The sequence below is a fragment of the Mixophyes fleayi genome, chromosome 9, assembly GCF_038048845.1.
Source record: "Mixophyes fleayi isolate aMixFle1 chromosome 9, aMixFle1.hap1, whole genome shotgun sequence".
In the NCBI taxonomy this organism is placed as follows: domain Eukaryota; kingdom Metazoa; phylum Chordata; class Amphibia; order Anura; family Limnodynastidae; genus Mixophyes; species Mixophyes fleayi.
This window is the reverse complement of record NC_134410.1, coordinates 125938611-125960732: the sequence shown is the minus strand read 5'-3', so window position 1 is coordinate 125960732 and position 22122 is coordinate 125938611. Positions and strand designations below refer to the sequence as shown.

The window sequence follows — 22122 nt, the reverse complement described above, 5'->3', positions numbered from 1 at the left end:
TATGGTAGCGTAAAATGTAGAGGTAGAAGCAGCCAGGAGGTATCTGTTGTGCCTGGTCTACCCCTGGTTCAAGATCTGTTCTAATAATGATGATCATTACCATGGACCTTGCTAATATCTTAGCTACCAGCACTAGGCTATGACAAGTTGGGTGGGTGACAAGGCGCAGCGGGGGGGGTGCCCTGTCATGGTGTCAATCAGCCCCAGCATGGGACTGGATTCCATAAGGGATGGGGCCCATGGAAAAAGTTTTAATGTCATTCTCAATGCTGCTCCTATAAGCACAAGTGTCCTTCTCCCAATGTTTGTTTTTTAAGCGAAGGATTGCCAAGCAGCAAGAATAAAACCAATACAATGGTTAATGAGGGTGTGTGGGGGAGTTATTATTTTTTAACGTTTATTTTAATTACTGTGTGTGTGCTTATTGCACTGTAGGTGCATAACTGATATAAGGAGCGAATAGAAAAATGAAAGGTAAAAGATATCACGTTTCGCAGGGATTGAGGGGCTATTGGACCCAGGGGGCTGAGAAGAAAACTCTGCTTCAAGCTACAATATTCTAAGAGGAAATAATCAATTGGGCAAGCAATGGTACCAGATCTTGTGCCAGATACAGGGCCTTGCCCCTAAATATTGCCAGCTTCCTCCACCACACGAGCACACTCACTTCTCTTAGAACATATCAATCAATCAAATTGAATAAAATAAACACACAAACAATGGCCCGTCTGCTGTATAAAATGTATGTTAAAAAAAAGGTTTATTGTTGTTTATTGTGATTGTTGTGAGCACTGGGCCCGGATCTTGTACAGACAAGAGTGAAATAGCAATTTACACGGCACAACACAATGGAAGCACTGTGCATTATGTCGGGGACATAGATTGTAAGCTCTGAGGAGCCGCGCCTGGTCCACCGCTGCGTCCTTGTATCACGCCTCTTGCACGTTCTGAATGACACTTGTTTGTTATACACCTCACTTATGATGTCTTAGGTTCAGTATTATGGTTCGTTTCTTGCAGTCATGCTACTTGAATGTCCTGTGTTTTACTTTTTGCTTGTTCTGTATTTTGACCGTTTGTCCTTTATGTCTTTATACTATGCTTTATATCCTCTATAAATGCACCATAATACTAATAGTCTAGGGCTTGATGAGTAATGGCAGAGCTAACCTGCCTGGTCAGAGATGGCATTAATGACTGGAGATATCAGCGTATATATCAGTTACAGGTTTACCGCTAGTCGGCATACACAGCAGGGCAGCACGGTGGCTGAGTGGTTAGCACTTCTGCACAACAGCACTGGGGTCATGGGTTCAATTCCCGACCATGGCTTTAGCTGTGAGGAGTTTGTATGGGTTTCCTCCGGGTGCTCCGGTTTCCTCCAACACTCCAAACACATACTGGTAGGTTAAGTATGTGTGTGTGTGTGTGTGTGTGTGTATTTAGACTGTAAGCTCCAATGGGGCAGGGACTGATGTGAGTGAGTTCTCTGTACAGCGCTGCGGAATAAGTGGCGCTATATAAATAAATTGTGATGATGATGATGATAGACAGCCCTGAGAGTTCTGAGGCAGCTGTGACGGAGGTAGAGATGTTGGAATCAGTACTAAAGTTTCCTGGAGATGAATTAAACTGTAAATACTAAATTATATTCTATACAGGTCAGGGGTCAAGAAAACAGATATACGCGACAGGATAGACGGTCAGAGGACATGGCGCTGTACTGACAGACGTAGTGCTTGTTGTACTACTGGCCATGGGATGGAGAAGACTCACAGATTCCTACAGTTCCAGATTCTCAGCAACGTGGACCATTGGGCAGAACAAACAGGTCCTGAGTATGGATCCAAGCCGGTTATAAAGTGGCTTCTATTTCAGTCTCATTTTGTTTCACCCTAAATGAAATTTCTTGTCCCGCCGGCAATTAAGAGACTCAGTACAATGCAAACAAGTGACGGAAGGAGAGTCTTAGAGCCACCCAGCGTCACGTCCAGATTCATCTCCACCGGGTAATGGTCACTGACTTTCAGGGCCTACAGGAATATAAGAACGGGTCTATTAAAGAGGATGAGTATATATTACTGTAGAATTAAATTACTCGTTTTGTACACACAGTAGAGGCTAAACTAACATTACTAAAAATGTAGAACATCAACTTAATAGGAACCAGTTACTTTGCGTAGCAGCGTTTGAATATTGGTTTAACCCACACTGTGGGGGTATTCAATTGTCAGCGAGTTTTTTTCTTTCCCCGCAGCGTTAAAAAAAAAAAATGGGTTTTTGACGCCAATAGCGACTGTTCGAGTTAGTGCAGCGGGAAAACTAGTGCAATTCATATCATGTATAACACAAAAAAAAGGTTTTACATACATTAGATTGCATTACACATTGTTAATATCTACATTACAGTACTTTCTTTAGCATATTTTTTAATTGAACTATTTTTTACCATACAATCATCTATACCATGTCAAAACACATTACTACATTCATATTTGTACCAAAAACATACATAAATATAATTAATTAGTGATTTTATTTTATTTATTTTTTCATGTTTATTTTATTTCATTATTTTTTCACAAGAAACTCAACTTACACAATTTAGGCATTAGTGATAAACATAAGTTTAACTTTTTTTCCACATTATTACATGATTTCAAATACTTTTAAGAGGTTTTTTATTTTTATCACACCCCAAAGAGGTGAGAGATAAAACAGCATATTGATCTGTTTAACGCGCAGCGTTAAAAAACAATTGAATAGCTTTTAACGAGGCTGCTTCCCGCACACCCTGTACTTTCAATAGACCGTGTACTGGAGCGTGAGAGGACCGTTTCATGGAAAAAAAACTGAGCCTTAAAAATGGATTTGAATCGCGGGTAAAGTTAACCTGCTCGAAAATTATAAAAATCAGCGTTATAATGACTTAACGCGGTCTAAAAAAAAACTCGCTGACAATTGTGAGTCATACAAACGGCCTACGTTAGCTCACTGATCCCTACTGAATTGATAGGCTGCATTCTAATGAACTTAGACTCATCCCATAAATATGGCCACCTCTAATATGTGTAGGTGACCGATTCATCAGGAAATAGACTATTTATTTATATTTATAGATGAGTCATTATGACCTCCCCATTGTCGTCTGGACGTACCTGCTCTTCACTTAGCCTCAGCTCCTTCGTAAAGTTGTAAATTCCAGCAAACGTCACCAAATCTGTTAGTTCCTGACCGTAAACCACGATCCTGAAGAAGAAATGTAACCAGAAAGATATTACTTTGGACCATGGAATTTATCCCCCCGTGATGTTACCATACTTTTAAGTCCTTGTATTAAATTAATCTCAGAGGCCACAACTTGCGCCCAGGACGGATTGGACCCTAGTCATTTGCCTAATCTGCCTACAGCTTCTCCAAGTAATTTATACACAATATATACAAAAGTCCCAGAAAATGTTCTTAAAAAAAAACCTATTCAATATTTTCTTCAACATTACAGTGTAGTAATGTCGTTGCCATTTATTGTATTACAACATCATGCACCTTTATAAGAACAAGTAATGGCTTTTAATGACAGTCTTCCTTTTAAGTACTTTCGCTGCACTGCTTTTTACAACCTGCAGGTGTCACTGTTTCTACAGCTGTCTATGAAGTGGATTTGCTGGGTACCAACAGCTTCTGCGCAGACAAGTTCACAACATGATAAAAGGAAAGTATCAGAACGAAACTAAATGTAATAAAAATAAAGTAACACTCTCAAATTACATAAACTGTTACAGTCAGCATGACGGAACTATTATAATTTACACTTCTCACCTGTCATACGGGCAGTTTGTGCTCTCTCTCACCGTCGTGTCGGTGCTGTCGCTGATCAGCCAATGAAAATCTGGGTCTGTGTATAAGCGAAGAGATTTCCTTTTCTTTTTGGAGAGGTAACTGCAGCCAGCATTAAAATCCCCCATAATAATCACATTCTGTAAATGACAGGGAAAGATAAGTAGTGAAATATACAAATCAGAGTTAGTGAAGGGATAGGCTGCATTCTCAGTGATGTCACTGGCTCCTAGTGAAGGCATAGGCTGCATTCTCAGTGATGTCACTGGTTCCTAGTGACTGGATAGGCTGCATTCTCAGTGATGTCACTGGTTCCTAGTGACTGGATAGGCTGCATTCTCAGTGATGTCACTGGTTCCTAGTGACTGGATAGGCTGCATTCTCAGTGATGTCACTGGTTCCTAGTGAAGGGATAGGCTGCATTCTCAGTGATGTCACTGGTTCCTAGTGAATGGATAGGCTGCATTCTCAGTGATGTCACTGGTTCCTAGTGACTGGATAGGCTGCATTCTCAGTGATGTCACTGGTTCCTAGTGAAGGGATAGGCTGCATTCTCAGTGATGTCACTGGTTCCTAGTGAAGGGATAGGCTGCATTCTCAGTGATGTCACTGGTTCCTAGTGAAGGGATAGGCTGCATTCTCAGTGATGTCACTGGCTCCTAGTGAAGGGATAGGCTGCATTCTCAGTGATGTCACTGGCTCCTAGTGAAGGGATAGGCTGCATTCTCAATGATGTTACGAAGCATTTGTAAAATAGGCCATTTGCATCATGAATGACACATAAATGCTGAGTGAGCTTTTGAGAGTGACATTTCACCAACACAAATAACAATTATTCTATGAAACCTAAGGAGTTTCCAGTTTAGATAATAGCACACTGGGAGTGATCCTTCTTCTATGACCCCCACCATTCTGGCTACACAGCAGGTTCCCTGCGCTCACATATCGCCAGGACCGCTGCTAATAACCTTTGGTGCCATACATGCCTGAAGCTGGCCACATATGGGCGGATATCCTTCAATTTAGACACAAATCTAGATGGACAGATAGTGTGGGCACCTGTAGAGACTCTCTCAGGGGAAGGACTATCAGTACAGGAAGCAGACAGGGCGGACATTAAGCTTTACTTACTTTGCAACTCCAGCGGCTTCTGACATCCACAAATACATCGTAAAGGGCCTCAATTTCCAGCGCAGCTTTGTCCGGCTCAGTGTGCTGCGGAATCAGCACCAGGTCCTGCAGGGCTGGGGGTAGAGAGACACGTTACAGGTGAAGCATATAGGGAGGATAAGAGGAGGTTACGGAATCTGATTGGATGCTTGAAGAGCTGAGCTGTCAGGAAACAACTGAAGGTTTGTACAGTTTATAGTACACATCACACTCACACACATGATGAGGTTTAGTTGTGTAATAAATGTCCCTCTATAAGTCACAGCGCTCACTTCCTCCCAGACAGATATTATCTCTTACATATCTAGACTAGACTAGAAATGTCAGCTGTCCAAAAACCGCTGGCACTTTTTTTTATCTTAATCTATATTAAAAACAGATATATATACCTCTTATATGGGGTAGGTTTCTACTATTTTGACTCTCTGTCTTCAGAATCACTGCACTACATATGCATAAAGATCAACATAACAAGACAGGCAATACAAGTATGTTATTTTTTCATTGATATAAGATGCTTTAATATATATATATATATATATATATATATATATATATATATATATATATATATATTTACGTTTCCAGGAATAGGACATGCATAGACAATATGCCTTTAAAAAAAAAAAACACTGGCCATTCAAGCATGCTAATATATCAGTAACCAGCAGGTGTCACTATTGTGCCACATTTACACGTTCCAAATCAGATACATCTGATACAAATAGATTTTAGCAACAGTGACACCTGCAAGTTTCAACATGCACTGCATGTATAATATTTACTATATTCAATCTTCAGCCACTGACCTGCTGACTGCACAGTGAAAGAGACCACGTAAGGCTCCCTGGCAAACACATCTGGCCTGGACGGGTTATTATCTTCATACTTGTACTGATCCTTCACGGAGATCTTCTCTGATCTGAGGGGGGAATGAGGATATTGTATAGAACACATCTGTTGTGTTTCAGGGTTAATAAATTATTCTGTTTAAAGTAATCTAGAAGAGACTCCTTATAAATACATATCTGTGCAATAAAGATACAGAGGAGCGTTTGCTGTTAATGGGTTACTGTCAGTGCACTCAGCGGGTGCATTTGATGTTAATGAAGGTGATTTAATAACTGGCGCAGCGTATCTATATTTGCGCAATTGTGCATCACATTGCGGGTTAGCGCAGGGAAAGGTGCATGACTCTTGCGGTCTTCATGTTCGCCGGCGTTTCACAGAATGTGGTAAATACAGCATACACTTACTGGTTCGAAAAGTACGGATACTGAGTATACTAACAGTGAATGGTTGTTGGGAATATCTGACGAGTATACTGTCAGTGTACCAGACTGGTGTATGTGACGGCAGGGAGACCGCTAGCAGCGGATTGGGAGACTCACTTGTATAAAAACACGTATTGTTCAGTGTAAGTCTTCCGGCCAATGGGCGGACTGCTCACAGCTAAGAACAGGTCCTGCTGCCTATGAGGAGAAAGACAGGATGAACAAGAGAATGACACTTCTTGAACCTCTATCCATCCCTCAAAGCCCCCCCTCCCCTCACCTGTTCAAGACCCCCAAGAGTTTGGATAAAGCGAGCCCCTTAGGATCTTGCACCTCTTGCAGAAGACAGATGTCACATCGCTTCACAATCTGGAGAGAGACAGAGGGTTCTTTAAAAGTAAATAAAATTAGGACAACTAACTGATTTAACTAGCAGCACAGTGGCTTAGTGGTTAGCACTTCTGCCTCACAGCACTGAGGCCATGAGTTCAACTCCTGACCATGGCCTTATCTGTGTGGAGTTTGTATGTTCTCCCTGTGTTTGCCTGGGTATCCTCCGGGTGCTCCGGTTTCCTCCCACACTCCAAAAACATACTGGTAGGTTAATTGGCTGCTAACAAAATTGACCCTAGTCTGTGTCTGTGTGCGTGTGTGTCTATATTAGGGAATTTAGACTGTAAGTCCCAATGAGGCAGGGACTGATGTGAATGAGTTCTCTGTGCTCCACGTTTGAGAATATCCTCCACTCCGCCCCCGCGCCTCTCAAATAATCTCGTAGTTTTCCCTTTTACCCTTTCTCACCTTCACCAAAACGTTTAGGACTTCGTCGTTGGCGACTTTCTTCTCCCCAAATCGCTGGGCGTTGAAGGCGCAGATCCGGAAGGGCCACACGCAGGGCCACAGGAAGTGGAAGAGGAGGAGGAGGAGCCAGCGGGACATCTTCCTGCGTCTCTATGCGCCCTGTAAAGAACAGATGTCAGATTGTGAGCCGTACACGTCTTTAATTCATCTCATCACGACCGAGCGTCCGATTGGGGAATCGCTAAGTATGGTCTCAAACGCTTCCAGCTGAGAGACACTTATTCTGCGGTGGCCGCCATATAAACAGACCAGCGCAGAGCGATAGAGAGGTATAAAGTAGAGTGCGGCTCTCTAGGACAAAGGATTCACGGATTACTTCTATCTTCTGACAGTTTAAAGTTTAACTTTATTTTTAATAAATCCGCTGAAGTTGACATTCCAGATGGATCTGTCACTTATCTGTGAACAAGTGCAGTATAATATTATATAGGGTCACGGCTGTCATGACATTAATGCATGTCCCGGTCTTTCCCAAACCAGTCCAGGATTTTTTCCCAGAAGTATTGAGGGCGCTGGAACACCTGGATTAACGCGGTCAGTGGAGACTGATTCCTGGTGCTACAAGGAATCATCAGGGGCTAAGGGGAGGGGGGGGGGGTTATAGACTGACCACAATTTTAATATTATTATTATTACCATTTATTTATATAGCGCCACCAATTCCGCAGCGCTGTACAGAGAACTCGCTCACATCAGTCCCTGCCCCATTGGGATTTACAGTCTAAATTCCCTAACACACACACAGACACACACACACACACACAGACACAGAGACACACACAGACTAGGGTCTTTATACCTTAGTGGGTCCAGGTTCTATGCTGAAAAATACTGGAGCTCTAGTGCGGTCATATCTCATGTAATAAGTGTGTCTGCTGCGTGTGAGTGGGGACACTTTGTTGTAGCCATTTATACAGAGAGAGTGTGATTAGTGCACTTAGTGAGATCACGCTCGGCTGTAGTATAGATATAATGAATAGTTAGGTAAGAAGCCACTAGATCAGGACTGGCCAAACCTCAGCTCTCCAGGTGCTGTGAAACTACAAGCCCCAGCATGCTTTGCCAGTAGACAGACAGTCAATAGCTATCGGGGCATGCTGGGACTTGTAGTTTCACAACACATGGAGAGCTATGGTTTGGTCAGGTTATACATAAAGCACTTATCAGGACATTTCAGCAACGATGTAGTTTGACCTGTCTGGCAACGACATTGTCCTAAATTGCCAAAGAAAATAGCTGCAAGCGGCTGACATCGCTGTCACAATGCTGTGCCCCGTGGACTCTCTGACACACTCACATGTCTTACACCATTAGACACTACCATTGTACACTATACACTTACACCACTGCAACATTCTCACCACTTGTACACTATACAGACTGGCACATTACCACTTTACACTACCATGCACTATACAATGACAGGTCTCTACCACTGACACACGTACTCAGCATACACTGACCTCTTACACACTCAGTTCTCACTGGGCCTCGATCACCACTTTCTGCTATCACTAGCAGGCTGCCAGGCAGTAACTGGGGGCTGGGCCGGTTGCACACTTGTAGCACTATCAGCATCTTCCACTTGTGCACTTAACTTACACCCTCCATAATCTCCCACCCCCAGTGCCGGCACTGACACACAGACCCGGACACATGTCTGCCGAGGATGGGGCTCATCTCCTGGCGTATGTCAAACATTTCATCTCTGGAGGGGCGGGAGGAGTGTGTCTCACGCTGGCCGGGCAGCCCCTGGACACCATCAAGGTGAGCGCACTCTTACACTATGGTCTCCCAACATAGAGGTGACCAACAGATGTCAGAGGTGTTGTGCTAAGAGTGAGAGAAACTATTTTAATATGAAGAACTTAAATTCTTCAGCAAGTAAATAGATTGTAAGCTCTGCAGGACAGAAGGTTTTTTCTTTTTGTTTTTGTTTTTTAAATACGTTTTATTAATAACATCTTGTCTTGAACAGTATTACAGAATAAAAAAAGAATTCTTGAAAGGTACATTGGTTGGATAGCGTATGCACATATAAATTAAACAGTATGTATGACACTCTCTCACAGTGTTTTCACAGTATTAATTTAACCACATACTAATATAGTACCATGAAGATGTTGTTGTTTTTTTGTTGATCTGTATAAACAAAGGGGAGAAGAAAGAGAAGGGGAAAGGAGTGGTACAAGGTATTATAGGGAAGGAAGAGAGGGTTGGGAGGACTGGGGAAAGGAAAAAGGAGTTCCCGCTTTTAACAAGAAAGAGCTTTTGAATCTGATAGTTCCATTAAAGATCGGGCTCAGCTAGAATTGAAGCAGGGGTTGATTATGGTATGATGCCCAGGGAGACCAGACACAAGGTTTTCTTTTTTTCATGTAATACTTCTTACCACTAACTGCATCGCTCAGGATAAACTTTGACAATTATGTTCCTTGCAAATTGTATACAAAATAGTAACATTTATAAGATACAGGTTCAAACTTGTGAGACATCCCACTTCTAACACCAACACCTATGTTATATAAATAGTGCTACGTTTTTAGATAGCGCTTACCATCTTACCGCCGTTACCGTCCGGCCACTCAGCAGTTATAAGACGGAGGGGGTACAGCAGACACAGAACAATCTCCCCCGTGGACTATCTCCACTCTCAGATCAGGGTGTGTCTTCTGACCTAAAGACAAATGTCCTTATCAGTGCTGAGCAGGTCACTACTGTGATCATCTAATGTCACACACTAAGTACGGTCTATTCACTGATGCTAGACCTCCAAGTCACGTCCTAATAGTTCCAATATACAGACGTACGCCAATATCCTCTTCATCACTTCTGCTGATCCAGATAAAGGCTACTAAATTTCCACCTCAAAAAAAGCCCAATTTAATTTATTAAATAGTAAAACAAAAACACTTGCAATTATCTTCCGATCTGTGACTGCATTGTCATTACATCAGACTGAAACCCTCCGATGGATCACTTGGATATAATACATCAATTTACTCATATTGTAAACAACTGTGTAACATTGTATCTGTGTCTTGTATGTGTCTCCAGGTAAATCTGCAAATCCAGGCCCGACCCCTGCTAGGACAGAGCCCTCGATATAACAATACTCTGGACTGTTTCCGGAAGATCGTCTCACAACAGGTGATTAAGGCAGTAACTGTCCGATGGATAATAATCACCTAATGCATTCATATACAGTCTCACACCTGGATACAATGAGGAAAACGTACAATACTAAGGTGTTACTGGACATAATTGCGCACTGATACTTGGGGGTCTCAGAACAAAGACACAATGACACATGTGACAAACAGGGGTCCCAAAAAACAGATTCTGGGGACACTTGTGGGGTCTCTACTCCCAGGTTATACAGCTCTGCTCTAGACAGACATAGGGTATTATATTTCATGGACTTATACAGAGCATAGAAAAAGAACAGATATTGAGAATTACATCCAGCAAACACAATCGGAGAAGCAGAGCAGTGTACACTGATCACTGAGTGTACAGCACATAGTACACAGTGACACAGAGCAGTATACACTGATCACTGAGTGTACAGCACATAGTACACAGTGACACAGAGCAGTATACACTGATCACTGAGTGTACAGCACATAGTACACAGTGACACAGAGCAGTATACACTGATCACTGACTGTACAGCACCAGGTACACAGCGACACAGAACAGTATACACTGATCACTGAGTGTACAGCACATAGTACACAGCGACACAGAGCAGTGTACACTGATCACTGAGTGTACAGCACATAGTACACAGTGACACAGAGCAGTATACACTGATCACTGAGTGTACAGCACATAGTACACAGTGACACAGAGCAGTGTACACTGATCACTGAGTGTACAGCACATAGTACACAGTGACACAGAGCAGTGTACACTGATCACTGAGTGTACAGCACATAGTACACAGCGACACAGAGCAGTGTACACTGATCACTGAGTGTACAGCACATAGTACACAGTGACACAGAGCAGTGTACACTGATCACTGAGTGTACAGCACATAGTACACAGTGACGCAGAGCAGTGTACACTGATCAGTGAGTGTACAGCACATAGTACACAGTGACACAGAGCAGTATACACTGATAACTGAGTGTACAGCACCAGGTACACAGTGACACAGAGCAGTATACACTGATCACAGAGTACAGTACTAGGTACAGAGTGACACAGAGCAGTGTGCACTGATCACAGAGTACAGCACCAGGTACACAGTGACACAGAGTAGTATACACTGATCACAGAGTACAGCACCAGGTACACAGTGACACAGAGCAGTATACACTGATCACAGAGTAGGTACAGAGTGACACAGAGCAGTATACGCTGATCACAGAGTACAGCACCAGGTACACAGTGACACAGAGCAGTATACACTGATCACAGAGTACAGCACCGTGTACACAGGAGGATACACAGCGAGACGTCTCCTGCCTCTACCTCAGTACTCTCGGGGCCTCATCGCCTTCTCCCGCTGCCTCTGCTGGTTCCGTGTGTGACTCACTGACTGTCAGGCACAAAACAGGAACATGTAATCCCTCGTCCTAAACTGAGGTGTCTGCAGACAGTAACACACAGCTGTCTGACAGGGCGGAGCTGAGACCAATGAGGAGATGGCAGGAAGTCAGTTTCCATCTAAACTTATCCATATGAGTACAATGGAATCAATACATAATACACAATGCTTCCTAATACACAGAGTTCTCTCCTCTTCATAATACACAGAGCTCCCCCCCTCCTAATACACAGAGTGCTCTCCTCTTCCTAATACACAGAGCTCTCCCATCCTCCTAATACACAGAGTGCTCTCCTCTTCCTAATACACAGAGCTCTCCCATCCTCCTAATACACAGAGCTCTCCTCTCCTCCTAATACACAGAGCTCTCCCATCCTCCTAATACACAGAGCTCTCCCATCCTCCTAATACACAGAGCTCTCCCATCCTCCTAATACACAGAGCTCTCCTCTCCTCCTAATACACAGAGCGCTCTCCTCCTCCTAATACACAGAGTTCCCCCTCCTCCTAATACACAGAGCTCTCCCATCCTCCTAATACACAGAGCTCCCCCCCTCCTCCTAATACACAGAGCGCTCTCCTCCTCCTAATACACAGAGCTCCCCCTCCTCCTAATACACAGAGCTCTCCCATCCTCCTAATACACAGAGCTCCCCCCTCCTCCTAATACACAGAGTGCTCTCCTCTTCCTAATACACAGAGCTCTCCCATCCTCCTAATACACAGAGCGCTCTCCTCCTCCTAATACACAGAGCTCCCCCTCCTCCTAATACACAGAGCTCTCCCATCCTCCTAATACACAGAGCTCCCCCCTCCTCCTAATACACAGAGTGCTCTCCTCTTCCTAATACACAGAGCTCTCCCATCCTCCTAATACACAGAGCTCTCCTCTCCTCCTAATACACAGAGCGCTCTCCTCCTCCTAATACAGAGCTCTCCCCTCCTCCTAATACACAGAGCTCTCCCCTCCTCCTAATACACAGAGCGCTCTCCTCCTCCTAATACACAGAGCTCCCCCTCCTCCTAATACACAGAGCTCTCCCCTCCTCCTAATACACAGAGCGCTCTCCTCCTCCTAATACACAGAGCTCTCCCCTCCTCCTAATACACAGAGCTCTCCCCTCCTCCTAATACAGAGTTCTCTCCTCTTCATAATACACAGAGCTCCCCCCTCCTCCTAATACACAGAGCGCTCTCCTCATCATCATCATCATTTATTTATATAGCGCCACTAATTCCACAGCGCTGTACAGAGAACTCACTCACATCAGTCCCTGCCCCATTGGGGCTTACAGTCTAAATTCCCTAACACACACACACACACAGACTTGGGTCTTCCTCCTAATACACAGAGCTCCCCCCTCCTCCTAATACACAGACATCAGGACACAGACCTCTCACCGCCTACGAATACACAGATGTGCCTAAAAGCAGTCTAAAAAACTATAGTATAAAACTTGTGTTTTATCATTTTACATGTAACGGTTTCTTACCTTTATGATCTGATTTATTATGTTTTACTTAGCAGAAACCTTTTCATCGCTTCACACGTATTTTACTCTGTTTGTCTTTCATCAGTTGACAAATCCTTATAGCCGATATCTAAACTTAGATCATGATCTCTCAGCAAACATCTCTGGCGCTTATTATACAACCAACAGATGCTGATCAGTGACTCTTGTCACTAAAAATAGGCTGCAAATATAAAACTGTTCCACAGAAATATAATATAAGCAAAGAATAAATGAAAGAGATAAATATGACCTACAGTTATAGTCACTGCCCTGACAGCTTTTATAAACCCACCAAATACCACCTTCTGCTTGTCCCAAGGGGCACTTCTTCTCTCACAATTGATTCGCTCTAAAGAATTAAGATTGCCTCCCTAAATAGTACCAAGGGACTGACTAGGGGACAAATAAAAATTCTCCCTTAATCCTAAATAAGAAAGAGAGTAGCCCTATAACTATAATGGGAGGGGGGGGGGGCAAAGGAGTCCACTGTTATTAGGTTGTAGTCCTAATTCTCTAGAACAAATACAATTTTCCGATCATAGATTCTTGCAAACTTTTTTTTCTTATTTGGGAAGCTTGCCACCTAGCAGCAGCAAGTGGGTAAAATACCGTACGCCCGGAGGTAGCCCTGAGAAATTGGATATTGGGAAGATCACATGGTCTCCAAAAATCTTTCACAAGCATCCAAGGTGAGGACCAATATGCTTCTCGGATGATACAGGTTAAGGGAATGCCTACCACTGCAGCACCTCAGATGGAATGTTCCTTCAATTATAAAGATACTATCCAATCCCTAACAGAATTGGCTCCTGCTGCCCGGTAAGGCCTTCGGCAAGTGATAAACCGTGGCAAGTGAAATGTGAACCATATACCATGTTACATACTACTCCCCTGGCTGCCAAGGCTGAAGATAACAGTGACGTTACCAAATTACTGAAGTCACACCTTGTAGAGAGCCAAGGTACCCAAAGCAAGGTTTTATGTACCAAGTGGGTGCCTATGTTGGTTGAATGGTTGACAGTGCTGATCCCTTAATCAGGCTCAGGTGTAATCTGCTATCAGTAAGGTCTGGAACTATGGGTGAAAAGACCAAGCCCATGGACTTAACAGTGAAGGTCACAAGGCCTTCCTAAAATTTAGATGTCAGAAAATATAAGGCACTTTCTAGGTGCTGGGGTGAAGAGTAAACCAATCCCAAATCGACCTACCAAGACTACATTAGAGTACCCAAATGTTTGGACCTTTCTCTAGAACCATGTAGAGTTCAAGATGTGGGTGCTCAGGGGAATCTTATGGTGAGAGAGTCAGTCTGTTGTTCCGTTGAATTTTCCCAGGCAAGACCATTGCCAGACCAGCATGGGAAGAACTAACCAATCTATTCATTTGTTTGCGACTTCTAGAGTAGGAACTGGAGTAGACCAAATAAATTTGCCCAGAACCAGGCTCTCTAGAGTGGCAACGTTCCATTGGAATCTTCTGAACTGCCTGGACTTTGTTTGATGGACACATTATGAAAAGCATCTTTTAGGTCTATCTTCACTGCTGTTCTCCAACTGGGGCGGTAAATCTGACACTGATGCGGAAGTGTCTGGTAGTGAGGGATTTGTTTAAGGATTTTACGTTCACGATTGGCCTGCAAGAACCGTTATTTCTTCATGCAAAGTAAATGGCTCACCCAACCCTTGGTCTATGTATCCACCTCCTCTAATTTCCGTTGTATAAGGGTTAGGTCAGGGTCCAAGTCAACTTGGAAGAACAAGTTCTGAAACAGAAAAACACTTGTCTTGGGGAATGTTTGAAGGACAAACTGAGACCAGAAGGATTAATTTTTAAAGTCCATTTGTCCTGAATATACTACACCCCGGCTTTGTCAACCTGTTGTTGAAAAAAACAAGAGAAGAAAAGGTTATTCCATCTTGGGGGCACACGTTAGGGCCTAAAGGTCTGCGAAGGACCTCATAGCCTTATGACGTGTTTTTCTCTCCTCTACGAATTCTGGGACGGACCAGGGAGTCTTACGACTTACAGGCTGGGCCTGCCAAGCCAGCTTTAAGGAGTCATCTGCAGGTATTGGTCACGCTATGAAATGACTAACCTACAATCACGATGACTCTGTTGACCGCCATCTTGATGCTACTAGAGAAACCAAGGAAGGACAGATCATCCCTTCTCTTCCTGCTCTGTCTAGGACTAGTATCAGGGGTTTCTCCGCATCTGACCCTGTATACTGGAATTCCTTAATATCTTTCTGTTATGGAAAGCCCGACTTGTCCATTTCTCCTGGCCCCTGGACAGGAAGTGGAGAGGGAATCTCTGTCTAATAGGAAATTCTCCTCTGAATCAGAAGAAGAAAAGTCTAAAATCCTTCTGACAAACATTCTTATTTTAAACAGGCGCGGGGAAACGATATGTAGGGTAGTAATTTGTTATTCCCTCTGAAACTATATCGCCTCCTGGGCTGTTTTTGTGGGTCAGCAAAAAGAAAGAACTTAAAAGTTACAATTTTCTTACCGCTAACCTCATTATTTATGGAATTTATCTCAATATCACTAATGATACTTAATATTACAATATGTATCTTTTAAAATGCACAACACTCATCTACAAACTACCATAAACATTTGTCTACGGGGTGAGAAGGGCGTCATTTCAGCTGCTGCCTCAGGCTCCTGATCGCCCCTCAAATGTTATAATTACTAGTGCTTAATATAAATCACTCTCACCCAATATAAAGGTATAATAAGCAATGTTTATCCTCTAAGGCAAAGTCATGGTATCATTAATAACAACCATTACCTGTAACATAACAATATAGAAAGATAAAATAATAATAATTTTATTTGTTATTTTTTCTTTTATTAGTGCTTTTTTAATTTGCAAAATTTACTGAGCAAAAAGAACTAGAAGTGATGTGAAAATGCAATATATGTATTAATATATCTCACTTGTGGTAATATCTCCAAAACCTGAGGTAATATCTCATTCCTGGTAATAACTAGAAAGAGAACATGAATTCATATGGTAATTTATCAAACTTGAGGTAAAATATTTGTGGTACTAATGAAAAACACCAATTAACCATCAATGTCAGCGCTGAGGACTTAACTCATAATGAACCGTCTCTTTTTCTTCTCTCGGTCAGGGGCTATGGGGCCTATATAAAGGGATGGGGGCTCCTCTGGCGGGCGTGACACCCATAATGGCAATCACGTTTTTTGGCTTTAGCCTGGGGAAGAAGCTTCAGCAGTATCATCCGAAAGAAGCGCTGAGGTGAGATCCGAGCTACAAAACCGAGCTACAAATGTCCTCCTATAGTAAAGTAAATTAGTATAAATTTATGTCCCTACTGATATTCTTTACTTATATGTTATGTGGTCTTCAAAGTCCATCATTTTGCATCGCCAATCAAACTAACGAGTCCCTGACTATTTACTATCATCATCTGCTGATAAGGCGTAAAGTCTCACAGAGTTTTTCTGAAGTAAATAAAGTAAATATGACACCTTTACTGCGTTCACATCAGGTAAATGCAATAAATACTTCATATATACTTCAGCAGACTTTGTAAGACTTATCACTGCCTAAATCTTCTCCCAAGATCAGGGGACTGGACAACAGGAAAATAACACGAAGAAATGGCCCCTCTTTTGTGGAAATTCAATTCACGTCCAGACTTAAAGGGATAATTGTTATTTTGATGGATACAAGACTAGGGGGTATATTTACTAAACTGCGGGTTTGAAAAAGTGGAGATGTTGCCTATAGCAACCAATCAGAATCTAGATGTCATATATTTAGTGCATTCTATAAACTGATAACTAGAATCTGATTGGTTGCTATAGGCAACACCTCCACTTTTTCAAACCCGCAGTTTAGTAAATATAACCCTAGAGGTTTGTTTTAGAATTTGCATTATGTAATTATCTGATGTTCTTAGCAGACATTTATCGTTTTAGTTTCGTACAAGACATCCAACATAAAGTGGACCTGTCATCTACAGACGCTGGAAGCAGCAATTTTTCATTATTCATGAGAATGCAGCCTATTAACTTACTAGGAACTAGCGACAGAACCAAGGCACAAAACTATGTTTTTAATTCCCAGTAAACAGATTACTGGTTCGTTCCACAAAATGGCCGCCTTCATTGTGTAGCTGATGGGTCCGCTTTTACAAGAAAAAAAAAAAAAAAGATTTATTATCTCCACGTGATAATGAGTATTCTTTAACTTACAACGCGCCAGACCGCACCAGGTGTTTGCAGCGGGAATGCTGTCCGGCCTCTGCAGCGCCGTTGTGGTGATTCCGTCTGAGAGGATCAAGTGTCTGCTACAGGTAAGAACACAGATTTAATTGCAATGGGATTCTGATGTACTACCTGCCGCCATTATTTTATTTGTAATAAAATTATAGAATTCAAATATGTGAAGTGTCCTAAAAACTGTACTTCTGCTTTTTACTTCTGCAAAGTATCATGTCTTGTATTGGCAATGATCCATCATAGGAAAGATGACTGTATGAGGGGAAATGGAACAGAGAGGAGAATTTGAGAACTTTAAGTTAGTTCCCTTTTGAAATAAAGCTTCTGCTATTCAATATACTGAAAACAAGCTTCAATGGACAAAACTTGTGCTATCCTAAGCAAACGTGTTTCCCCATTTTAAACCTACTAAGGCTTATATTTGCTTACTCTCCCAAGATTGTGGGGGAGCCTCAAGAATTTCGGGTAGTTCTCCCGGCCCCCCGGGACAGGCCTTTCTCCCGACCCACCCACTTTCTAGCAAACTAGGCAAATCAGGGAACTCAATGACGCGTTTCGCCACGAATCTCATCATTTTGACCCCGTTCCCCACAGCCTGATGACGCAATTGCAGTATTTCACCAAAGGGGCGACATGCCCCCCTCCACTTTTCCCTTGACCTCCCCCACCAGGATCTCCTGGTTTAAATTAGGCAAGTACGCTAATACTAACTGTACAGGTAAGTATGCTTGCCTCAAAGTGGACCGGTCACCCAGAAAATGTCGGCCTCCAAAGTCTACATACTCTACAGAGCTCCCACTGAGGTGTATTCATAATTTTGAATTCATCACACACTGACAATGCCTCCCTCACTCTCCTTCCTCCAGGCTCAGGCTAACAGCTTATTGAAACCATTTTCGGGGCCTGTGGATTGCGCCCGCCAGCTGTACAGGAAGCAGGGCATCCGGAGCCTGTACCGCGGCACAATACTTACTCTTCTAAGAGGTAAACGCTTTGTCCCATGACCTGTCGGCATCACCTACATATTATTTTCATTACTGTACCTTTACTCCCTTTAACAAATCTTGTGTCACTTTGACCATTAGATATTCCGGCCACCGGCATGTATTTTATGAGCTATGAGTGGACGAAAGAGATGATGTCACAGGGAAAAAGGTGAGTTGTAACATTGTTGATACAATATAGTTTCCTCTTGTGTGTATATAAATCTTTATATCCTGTACTGTGACTGTGTGTATAGGTGTACTCATCATAGAGCACTCTAGCAGTTGTTTATGTGTTAGCAACCAATCAGATTCTAGCTATCATTTTGTAGAGTGTACTAGATAAATGATAGCTAGAATCTGATTGGTCGCTACTGGCAACAACTGCACTTTTCCTTTTTAGGTGCTTTAGTAAATATACCCCTTAGTGATTTGTACTCTGCTGCTTCTCACCATCTTCTCTCACAGTGTCAGTGATCTCAGTGTTCCACGGATTCTGTTCGCTGGTGGCGTTGCCGGCGTGTGCAATTGGCTGGTGGCCATTCCTATGGACGTGATGAAGTCCCGTTTCCAGACAGGTTTATAAGCGCACCCCACTCTGCCATCCTCTGCTACCATTTCCCTGATCACTCATATATTCAGCAATATCACTGCTACAGTGTTCTACACAACACCAGCAAAAAACACCCTGGGATTACTGAATAACACAGCCCTAGGTGTGCTGTGCCCATAGCAACCAATCAAATGATGGCTTTCATTTTCTACACTGCACAAGAAGAAAAAAAGACAGAATCTGATTGGTCGCTATGAGTTACAGCACATTTAGCCATATTGCACCATTTGAAAAGATAAGCCTCTTTGTTATTTCTGTGCTGACCCCACACGGCGCCAGTCCTGAAATTGTTCCCCCAGAACACACACATCTCTGTCACAACAACCCAACTCTGTTCACCTGTACCCTTCACTGACTGGTCCTTGGTGTCTTCTTCCAGCTCCTAGTAACCGCTACCGGGGTCTGCTGGATGTTTTGAGGGAAGTCCTGAGAGACGAGGGCCCACGTGGTCTGTATAGGGGATTCACAGCAGCCATGTTACGAGCCTTCCCGGCCAACGCGGTGAGTCGCTGGATCTGAGAAAGAGACACAATGGGGTTATAGACTCATATTACTCAATAGATATAGATTTGCTCGCTCAATGGCGCCAACAAGTTCACTGCTGAATAATGACACCCGTTAACAAAACAATGACATTTTTTAGCAACCTGATAGTTTTGCAGTCTGACCCTTCATCAATAAACAAGCAATCACCTTGTGCACATAAAAATTTTGGGCTAGTGCATTCAGGCAACCTGTGGCTCTCCAGTTATTTTGTATGACTCAACGCGTTTCGGGAAAACCGGGCTCCTACAGAGTATTATTCTCCTAACAAAGACGTCTAGTAACCTCGAAACGCGTAGAGACTATTGTATCACCCAAACCTGTGGATCTAACTCCATAACTATATATTTGTGTAGTGTTTCTTGAACATGTCTATGAACAAAGCATTCCTTCAGAACCATAAATGGTATATTAGGAGAACCACATCTCTCTTCCTTCTGCAACATTTACTGTTTCGTATACTGGGACTTGTAGTTCCACGACGGTTGGCAATCCACAGGTTGCCTAGCTCTGATCTGGATCATGCACTATGAAATACACACCAGCTTAAATCTGATTCTTTGCAGGTTAATATCTTTCTACCCACTACAATCGATTTATTATCAATTTTGCCATCTTCTATTGTTTGCATGAAATCATTTTTCAAACACACGCAATGAGTTTTTTTAAACAATTCAATGAAAATAATTGTACTACGCCAATCTGATGTGAGCTTGTCCGCTTACCACAAATAATGTGTTCTTTACCCAGATCTCATCCTAGTCCCTCACAATTGTCCTCTTGTTCTAGGCCTGTTTTCTGGGTTTTGAGATATCCATGAAATTCTTAAACTGGCTGATCCCAGACTCCTGATACCCGGACATTGTTCAAGTGAAGTTGGACTCTAGGACTGGCTGTGGAATCCCCAGCTTCACACCGTAAACCTGAAGACATTGTGACATATTAGGGCTAGGGGTTGACTCAGCCAAGTAAGTTACAGGATTCCATTCTTACTGCCTCCAGTAATCTATATACACAGGCGGCCTTGCATTCAAAGGTGAAATCTAAGCACCTGCGTTCTCTGGCGTTTTGTCCATTACTGAGCAATTTTTATGCAGAATATCATCATTATCATCACCATTTATTTATATAGCGCCACTGATTCCGCAGCGCTGTACAGAGAACTCATTCACATCGGTCCCTGCCCCATTGGGGCTTACAGTCTAAATTCCCTAACACACACACACACAGACTAGGGTCAATTTTGATAGCAGCCAATTAACCTACTAGTATGTTTTTGGAGTGTGGGAGGAAACCGGAGCACCTGGAGGAAACCCACGCAAACACGGGGAGAACATACAAACTCCACACAGATAAGGCCATGGTCGGGAATTGAACTCATGACCCCAGCGCTGTGAGGCAGAAGTGCTAACCACTGAGCCACCATGCTGGCCAAAATATGACAAACATCAGCATTTCCTTTCTTTAATGAATCAGGCCCAGGGATTCTGAAATCTGGGAGAAAAAATGACTTGTTACAGAAAACTGTGAAACAGAAAACTGGGACACAGAAGAGCCTTAATAATGCTGCATCCACATTTTCACCTTTCAGAACACGTTAGCGATTCACTGAACCTCCATCAGTTGCATCTAACAAATTAAGTTTTCCCCTGCTAATTCATATTAAAGTATTATTCTGTACAAATGTATTATGAAGTTGATACTTTTGTTTAATAAAATAATGTCTTATGCAAATGTACTGTAAAGTGCAGCAACCAATGGGAATCTGTTTTTTTTCCTTGTGCAAACACCTGATTACGTGTTTACACAGAAAAGTTTTACTAAATAATGTATTTAAAACATCAGATATGGAATTGTCTAAATGACTATGGCCCCTGGTTATCAGTGTGAGCGATAACAATGATTTTCTATTGCTGCATTCATTGTAATCTCAAATAAGGATTTATCTAGTTACAGCTATGTGCGGACGTTTATCTTGTGTTCAAAGCATGTTACGGTACTCGAAAAAAAATGTATTGTTCTATGGGGTTAGCATAAGCAGGTTTGACTTTCCCTTTTGGATTACAAATTAAGGACATCGGATTATTGCAATGTAGTAAAGTGGTGAATGAGGACATCTAGGAATGTAATTTAATTAAACTATTTTTTGACAAATGTGTATATTTATTAATTGTTTACAATGTATTTGTTTAATGGCAGGGGTCTTATACTGAGACCCCTGTGATGGCAAACGGAAATGAATAGGAAAACATGCACAGTACATATTAAGCATTGATATATAGCATATGAACAGCATATCTATACCGTGTATATACATTTTTGCATGCCTTTTTTGACACAAACACGACTGAAGAGGTACAATGGAAATAAAGTATGTGAAATTTAACTGCACACCCGTCAAAGTAACTCCTTTTCACGGTATGAGGATTTCCGAATAGTCTACGCTTCACATTTATTATTATCATCGTTAATATCATACTTGCCAACATTTTTTTTTCTTTTTCCGGGAG

The 22122-nt window shown here is 42.4% G+C and overlaps 2 protein-coding genes across 6 annotated transcripts; one reads left to right on the top strand and one right to left on the bottom strand.

The window, feature by feature from the left end:
- Positions 1-729: 729 nt before the first annotated feature.
- LOC142101279 (deoxyribonuclease-1-like 1) lies at positions 730-19532 on the bottom strand. 5 transcript variants are annotated; one of them, XM_075185633.1, is made up of 11 exons: positions 19415-19532; positions 17447-17541; positions 9700-9819; positions 7083-7241; positions 6562-6650; positions 6399-6479; positions 5793-5929; positions 4969-5081; positions 3820-3977; positions 3159-3249; positions 730-2033 (listed from the first exon to the last, which is right to left on the bottom strand). In XM_075185633.1, the coding sequence occupies exons 4-11, from the start codon at positions 7218-7220 to the stop codon at positions 1896-1898; spliced, it is 945 nt and encodes a 314-aa protein (XP_075041734.1). In that variant the 5' UTR covers positions 7221-7241; positions 9700-9819; positions 17447-17541; positions 19415-19532; the 3' UTR covers positions 730-1895. The 5 variants fall into 5 exon arrangements, with proteins under 5 accessions (XP_075041734.1, XP_075041735.1, XP_075041737.1 ...); XM_075185634.1 differs by lacking the exons at positions 17447-17541; positions 19415-19532 and adding an exon at positions 13194-13213; XM_075185636.1 differs by lacking the exons at positions 17447-17541; positions 19415-19532 and adding an exon at positions 11625-11781 and having other exon boundaries at positions 5817-5929.
- On the top strand, positions 8384-21766 carry LOC142101280 (mitochondrial carnitine/acylcarnitine carrier protein-like). Its single transcript, XM_075185638.1, has 9 exons — positions 8384-8909; positions 10200-10292; positions 16357-16484; positions 17457-17547; positions 18340-18457; positions 18559-18628; positions 18925-19034; positions 19449-19570; positions 20402-21766. The coding sequence occupies exons 1-9, from the start codon at positions 8799-8801 to the stop codon at positions 20462-20464; spliced, it is 906 nt and encodes a 301-aa protein (XP_075041739.1). The 5' UTR covers positions 8384-8798; the 3' UTR covers positions 20465-21766.
- Positions 21767-22122: the final 356 nt, after the last annotated feature.

What these genes read in the sequence shown, in the direction of transcription:
- LOC142101279 (XM_075185633.1), bottom strand. Translation starts at nt 7,220, where the DNA reads ATGTCCCGCTGGCTCCTCCTCCTCCTCTTCCACTTCCTGTGGCCCTGC. An exon ending in CTCTTGGGGGTCTTGAACAG is followed by an intron (nt 6,480 to 6,561) that starts GTGAGGGGAGGG and finishes TTCTCCTCATAG; the next exon opens with GCAGCAGGACCTGTTCTTAG. An exon ending in TGAGGCTAAGTGAAGAGCAG is followed by an intron (nt 2,034 to 3,158) that starts GTACGTCCAGAC and finishes ATATTCCTGTAG; the next exon opens with GCCCTGAAAGTCAGTGACCA.
- LOC142101280 (XM_075185638.1), top strand. Translation starts at nt 8,799, where the DNA reads ATGTCTGCCGAGGATGGGGCTCATCTCCTGGCGTATGTCAAACATTTC. An exon ending in AGCCCCTGGACACCATCAAG is followed by an intron (nt 8,910 to 10,199) that starts GTGAGCGCACTC and finishes ATGTGTCTCCAG; the next exon opens with GTAAATCTGCAAATCCAGGC. An exon ending in ATGATGTCACAGGGAAAAAG is followed by an intron (nt 18,629 to 18,924) that starts GTGAGTTGTAAC and finishes CTTCTCTCACAG; the next exon opens with TGTCAGTGATCTCAGTGTTC.